The 7,509-nt window shown below is 35.2% G+C and overlaps 1 protein-coding gene across 1 annotated transcript; it reads left to right on the top strand.

Moving 5' to 3' along the window:
- The first annotated feature begins 6 nt into the window (after positions 1-6).
- On the top strand, positions 7-7,500 carry LOC105121283 (alpha/beta-Hydrolases superfamily protein). Its single transcript, XM_011019869.1, is given in 10 exon segments — positions 7-498; positions 983-1,050; positions 2,549-2,619; positions 2,740-3,015; positions 3,491-3,651; positions 3,740-3,795; positions 3,903-3,955; positions 4,078-4,198; positions 4,436-4,533; positions 5,536-7,500. Coding segments are annotated over 10 exon segments (1,257 nt in total). The 5' UTR covers positions 7-217; the 3' UTR covers positions 5,608-7,500.
- Positions 7,501-7,509: the final 9 nt, after the last annotated feature.

The following is a 7,509-nucleotide window of genomic DNA, read 5'->3' as shown; positions in this document are numbered from 1 at the left end:
TTCACCAGTATGATGGTGAAAACCGAAAAACCCGTTTTCTGACCACTTTTACATAAATTGATAGATCGATGATAGCACATTTCACTCCAAACATTCCCCCACCCCCCCCTCTCTCCACATTTTTCACATTCCATCCTTCCTTCTACTCCTAATACTCTTCTTCGCTTAATCGCTTCTATCTCTCCTTTTTGTTTTCTTCGATGATTCTTTGCCCCGCATGATCGCCGCCGTCTCTCCACTCTCTCCACCCAAACACACTGCCGTTTTCATTCACACCACCAACCCTTTCTCCTTTCCTCTCCATTCAGGAGCGGATCCGGCCAAAATGGATTGGATACGGAAGAGGATGAATTTCATGTGTTTTAATAAGAGAACTGACAGTAAAGTACTCAAGGTGGAGGTTGATAGTGGCGGTGAGGATTTTATGGATGCAGCTGTTGCAGAGACTAGGGTTTCGCCTCAGCATCTTGTTATCATGGTTAATGGTATTATTGGGAGGTAACAATAATTTTACTCGTTTTTTTTTAAATTTTTGGATTACCATCATTAATTATCGTGTTATTCTTTTTTAAGTGCTCCATGCAAAATCCAAAAGATATGATGAATTTCTATTTCTATTTTGATGAACAAATCATGAGGTCCCTCTGCAAATAGAAAATAAATTAGTGTAGTCTATATTATAAACAGCAGAGAAGAAGACTATAGCTAGCTAGCGTCCTTCGGTCACTCTGCAAATAGAAAAATAAGTTATTTTAGTCTATATTGTTATCAGTAGGGAAGAAGACTTTAGCTAGCTAGCGTCCTTCTAAGCTTGTTTACTAGAATTTTTGAATTATTTTGCATTGTGGGTCTCGCCAGTACTGAGCTATAAATTTGATTCCAATTTAGTGTTTCTGGTTTAATACTGTTCGTAGGTTGGTTATGAACTCTGAGAAAACAAAGTTTACTGTTGGATTTTTGTTTTTCATTTTTGTGGGTACAGTTCTGCAGATTGGAGATATGCGGCAGATCAGTTTGTGAAAAAACTTCCTGACAAAATACTTGTGCATCGTAAGTGCTTGCTTATGACCCCATCTGTCATTCATTTGATGGTGGTTCTTCATGTTCTGATTGAAGAAGCCACATATAATAGCTTAATTTTTTGCATTTTAGAAGATACTTGTATTCTGGTATGATGATCTGCTTATGGGTGGTCTGAGTTCAAAGAAATTGCAACATTCCAATTCATTGATGCTAACCTGGTTTTTGTGCGTGAAAGCCAAAGTTAGTTATCCCAATTTTGATATGTTGTAAAATGTTTGTTTCATAGCTTTCTAAATTGTGATATTTAGGGGTGTTCATGGTCTGGTTTGGGCCAAAATTCCAACTGAACTGGGAGATGAATTTTTGCTAGAAAATGGACTGAACCGAACTGATAACCGGTTCAAACGGAACTGGTTTGGTTTGGTCAAGTTCAGTTTTTTGGCTTGAAACCAGAAAATCTAATCTCTTCAAAGCAAAAGAAGCTTCTTCGTAGTAGATAAATCAAAATGGGTTACCGTGTCTGCTTTGTTTTGTTGACGAGAAAATCAAGCAAAATAATTTTATTTTTTCTTTTTTTTGACAAAATAAACAAAGAAAAACAGAAACTGCAGTTCATTGCAGATCTGTTGATGTGAGTCTTAACAAATTGTTGCAAAATCTATCAATAACTTGTGCTTCATCTCATGAAAGAAATTTTCTTAGGAAACAGTCAGACTTTAGGTAAAATCAATCCTGCTATAAAAGTGAAAATTAAAACAGAAAGCAAAAACCGTCTTTCTTTCTTTTGGTAAAAAGTCCATATCAAATTCTATCAATTACTTATGCCTGAGGCATGAAAGTATCCACAGTTTCTTAAATACCTCGGAGAAAAAAGAAGAAGAAATCTTACCCTACAAAGCCAGATTCTGGCGTGTTCAGAGTGGGCCTTCGATGAAAAGAAGGAATGATAGAGAAGGCAGGGGGAGACGACCGATGAGTGATAGAGAAGGCAGGGGGAGACGACCGATTGAGATGTTGTATCAAGAGGGGGAGAACAAGAAGGGGGGGTTAACATAGAGGGAGGAGATGGAAGAGAAAAGGATGGAACGAGATGGCTGCTGACTGCTGTTTTCAGTGGGAGAGGGGGGGTGGGGGTGGAATTTTTAGAGTTAGGAAACTGAGGTAGCATACTTTTCTTTTTATACCCCCTTTCTTTTAAGTGGGTTTAAGCCTTTCTCAAACATTGGGTCCAGTTCGGTTACCTGGTTTCAATTTCTAAAACCAAAACCAGACCGGACTAAGTCTGTTACTTGATTTTTATATCGGTTTGATCGGTTTTTCTATCAAATCAGTGTTTTTGGTTAATTTTTCCTGGTTTTTACGTTTAATTGGTTCGTCTGTTTTTTTAACACCCCTAGCGATATTTACGTAAACTTATGATGCCTAGAATGATTCCATATGGTTTTTTATTTTAATTTCAATTTGTACTCCATGGTTATTTCTTTGTCAATGTTTTCGGTTTTTGACTTGATATTCTTATAAGCAGGCAGTGAGTGCAACCATTCAAAATTGACATTTGATGGTGTTGATTTGATGGGTGACAGGCTAGCTGAAGAGGTATGTTTGGAAGTCAGATTTTAGTTCAGGGTAATTTTGTTTAAACAATCTGTTGTGTCAGAAGATATCCATAAGCCATTTCATGTGAATCTTGAGTTCTTGGTGAAATATCTAATGTAGGTATTGGCAGTTGTTAGACACAGACCTGAGGTGCGGAAAATTTCTTTTGTGGCTCACTCACTAGGTGGACTTGTTGCAAGATATGCTGTAGCCAGGCTGTATGAAAATTTACCTAAATCAGCCCTTTCAAATCTCACTAAAAATTCCTTGGATGAAGAGCACACAAATTCAATGCACTGTCTTGAGCAGCCATGTGAAGCTAGAATTGCTGGATTGGAACCTGTGAACTTCATAACATTTGCAACACCTCATCTTGGTTCAAGGGGAAATAAACAGGTTAAGAGAACAATACTTCTGCTTGCTTTGTCATTATGTTCAACCCACATGCATTAATCATCTTCTTGATTCTTGGATTTCTATGTTGAATTCTTCTATTAATTTACTTGAATTTTAATCAATTATCTTTGATCTTTTTTTCCTTCCGTAATTGTTTAGAATGTTTAGGGTTATTGGTTAATAGGTCCTGGAGTTTTCAATGCAGAAAGGGATTTTGGAATGAAATGATCCTATTCAAAACACTTTAGCATGGTTAGGATGCTGTTAGAAATCTTAATATGTGATTGGAGGTTGATGTTCTCGTATGACCAATATATGATGAGCAACATAGATTCTTAATACTAATACCGTTCTTTTTGAGAACCTTAAGTGATTCGTTACTTCTATTCTAGTTTTCTAGAGACCTTTCGGATAATGTATTTCTGGTACCGTGCTTTTTATGTATTTTTATGCATTTCTTGTCTTGATTCTACAGCTCCCTATTCTCTGTGGTCTTCCTTTCCTTGAGAGAAGAGCATCTCAGACTGCTCATTTAATAGTTGGAAGGACAGGAAAGCATCTGTTCCTAACAGACAATGATAATGGGATACCTCTTCTCCTTCAAATGGTTAATGATTCTGATGGCTTAAGATTCATGTAAGTATATCTATCACACTATTTTTAATAGGTAACCCATCAGTCTATTCATGGATAAATATCTGGTAACATTGTTTATGATGTGTAGATCAGCTTTACGTGCATTCAAGCGTCGTGTGGTATATGCAAATGCAAATTATGATCGTATCCTTTTTCTCACTCAAATTTGCCTTTGAATTATGGATGCCTTCCATATCTGTGGTCTCATCTCTACCTTTATGCCAGAGTACATTTGCCTTAACTTGTATTAGATATAGCTGGATAGGGAACATCATCAATTAGGCGTCAAAATGAACTTCCCAAGGTGTTTTTTCCCCTTAATTCAGCTTTATTTGCCAGATTTCTATTTAGAGATGCATTTCCTTTTCCGTTTCTTTCTTTCTTTGATGAAACTAATTCAAATGTTTTTTCCATCTTCATCTCCAGTCCAATCTTCTTGTGACAGATAATAAATATCCACATATTGTTTATGTGGAGAGAGAAAGAGTGGACCACAATTCTGATAAAAAAACTCTTGTTGTTGGAGAGAAAACAACTGATTTAGAAGGTTGGTCAAACTTCTTTCTTTCTCTATTTTTCAAATGTTACTTGGAGCGAGAGAAACATTTTATTGTTTTCTAGGCTTGGAACTTGGTACTTAAAGTTGGTTTCTTTGTGCTTGCTCATTATTTCTCTGATGACTGGGTTTGATTTCCATACCCTTTTTCTTAATTTGTTTATATATTTATTTTTATTTTTTGTCATGCTTCTTTTTTTCATGAGTATCCTCTCTTTCAATATGTAGAAGAGATGATCAAAGGACTGACTCAAGTACCTTGGGAACGTGTAGATGTTAGCTTTCATAAAAGCAAACAACGGTATATTGCTCACAATACCATTCAGGCAAGTTCAAAAGCTGATTGGTTCTTCCATATCCTCTGCAGTATTTTCTCTTCTTCTGCAGATCTTCTTAGACAGTCTTATTGCTTTTCACAATACTTGTGATTAATGAAAATAAAATATCTCTATCTCAGATGGGTAAATAACGAAAACTTGCACAATTAAGGTCAACTTTGCAACTTGTCTGGAAGTGGGTTTCTAAATAAATATGACTGGTCTTTTTTCAAATGAACCCCCTTGATGGTTGTTAAAATGCCTAGAAAAATATAGGCTATGCTGTTATGCAATTAGCTTAGGTATAGGCTTGACAATCTGTTCCAATTATGATAGGACGTGGTAAAATTCATCAAAATAGCAAGAGATAGAAGATGTTATGAGGAATTGTTTTTCAGTTCTATCTCTCTTATTGTTAAACACATAACAAGTCTGATATAGTAGTTCATGCTGTCCTTTCAGGAAAGCCTTATTAAGATGAGTGAAGCTTGGCCATTGCATTTTCTTAAAATAACCTTAAATAGCCAAAAAAAATGACATTAATAGGAAACTTGGATGGAAGGTGTAGTTTATATTTTTTTTGTTCCACATTTTAATCCAAATTTTAAAACTTCATTAGTATATTTTGTTACAAGCCCAAGGATTTTTAGTGGTTCAGTTGCTAGTAAATTTAACAGTCGCCATTAGGTATATATTCATATTGTTTTCTAGAATGGTACCCCCAGCATGTGATCTGGGCAGAATTTGGAGACAGACCAATCCATCAGTATTTTTGCATGGAGCAGCTGCTTTCAAGGCTTGAGGGCAGCCATGTGTTGGCAAGTTCAGCATATATAATGTTGGCTTAGCCAATGGTCCTCAAATCAATTTTTGGGCAGTTACAATTTGATTGTTAGTTCTTCTATAGTAATGAAAATGTAGTGGTTTGGATTAAAATTAATTGCCACCCAGTAATACTTGATTTGTTTATTGCTTTTCTCATTTTTTTCATCATCTTGCTCATTTATTCAGGTGAAGTCGTATTGGTTGAATTCTGATGGTGCTGATGTGGTTTTCCACATGATAGATAATTTCCTTCTCTAGGCCTCTACTAGCTGGTTTCTTACAGTTGGTGATTCTATGATGGATGGGTTGCTTCTTTTTTATGCAATGGTCTACATTGTGACATATGAAGGCATTGCAGCATATACTTCCATGTCAATGAGGAGATTCCAGGGGTACTGCAGAGTTGTAGCTATCTTAATCCCAATAGGTTCGTTTGTTTGCTTGTTTTCATCATGTAAATTCACTTTTCTTTAAAGGTTATAATTTCTTTCCATTTTACCAATTGGAAAGTATATGATGATTATTCTCTTTTGATAGATATAGTGTGTTTTCTGAATTTGAACAAACCCAAATTGCACTGCCATAATGTTTATGTAGCAGTTTACCAATTATATTATATATAACGATGCCATCACTCACCCTTATAACACATTAATGATGGAAAAGTATTACTTGAAAGGGTGTAAATCTGGCAGTTTTACTTTATTTGTTCATCTTTTCTGAAGGAAACATTCATATTGAGCACCAAGACGTGGCTTCCCTGAATATTTTTCAAAATTGTAGTCAAATGATTAGTTCAAGCCTTGAGCAGTTGGGCTCTGACCCTTAAATTATGGAGCTCACTAATAACTGTATATGTTGCTATAAACAAACAGATTCTTCTTAAACTTGGGTAAGTTATATATTTTTTAAGGTATTATGGATGGAATAATGATGTCTTAATATCTGGCTGGCTAAATTGTGGTCAATATGCCTTTTAAAGCCATATTGAGAAATCCCTTGTGTACTTTATGAAGCAATTCAGTAGGCCATGTTTGTATTATATCCTATTTTAATAGTGCAAACATACATGGAACTAAGAAGAATTTTAAGAAAAGAAAACCAATAAAAGATACACCAAGCAATTAAATTAAAAAAAGGAAACGTCAGGCTGTGGAGCTGTTTAATCTTTCTTTCCTGATCATGTTCATTTGGTGCTCATATGAGTTGTGTTTCTTTTTGTGTGAAATCAAACGGCATAAGCTACCAAGAAACAACTGAAATTTAAGACTATCTAAGTACGTCCAGGCAAGCATGAGAGGTCAAATTCTTAGACCATGCACTTGGGATGGCTGGACATTCTTTTATGAAAATATATGATCACTATACTTTTTAGATGCTCATAGGTGCATGAATTGACTGAAATATGTTTTATAACTTTTGTTTGTTTACGATCATTAGCAAGAGATTGGATCCTTATTTTACCGAGTTGTCGCATAGAAGTGTATTATGTAAATTTCATATCAAACTTTGCAAATATGAAGTTGGCAGATGAATTTTCTTAGGTAATCATAATAGAATCACCGTGTGCTCTTGATGCCAAATTTTTGCTATGATGACTTATTTGGCTTCATGTTGCATGCATGCCTCTGAATTCACAAATTGCATGTTCATTGTTGAGTGTGCCTTACTATTTATAGATTTTGTTGTTGGTTTAATCTCAATTGAGGCATATGTTGAGAATTTAGCAAATCCAAAGGACCAGCAGGTTGTTTTTATAAAATTAGGTTGATGTCTCCTTATTGGCACCATGTGACCAGAAAAGGGGAGAATGTGAAATATGGATTTAGAATCTGTTTGAATCTTGATGTGTTCTAGAAATATGTAAGAAATATAAATTTTTTATATAGAGATGTTTCAGAGAAATCCTCGTGGTGGTAGCTGCTGGCTTGATTAGGTTTGCTTGAATATTTGCTTTGCTATCTTGCTTCAACATTATTCTTTTGCTGTCAACATATAAAAACCAGGCTAAAATTGGTCTCATGAAGTTACAGGAATGTTTTTCAGTCATTGATCTCTCATTGGAAATATTAAAGAACTCTGGCCTTAAATATACATTTTGGAGTGAGTTATTAGTGTCAAAATGAAAGGAAGAAGCAGATATATATATATATATATATA

The sequence above is a fragment of the Populus euphratica genome, unplaced genomic scaffold (assembly GCF_000495115.2).
Source record: "Populus euphratica unplaced genomic scaffold, PopEup_1.0 scaffold31.1, whole genome shotgun sequence".
Taxonomy (NCBI): Eukaryota; Viridiplantae; Streptophyta; class Magnoliopsida; order Malpighiales; family Salicaceae; genus Populus; species Populus euphratica.
The sequence above is the reverse complement of the archived record's forward strand: the minus strand, read 5'-3'. Positions and strand labels throughout refer to the sequence as shown.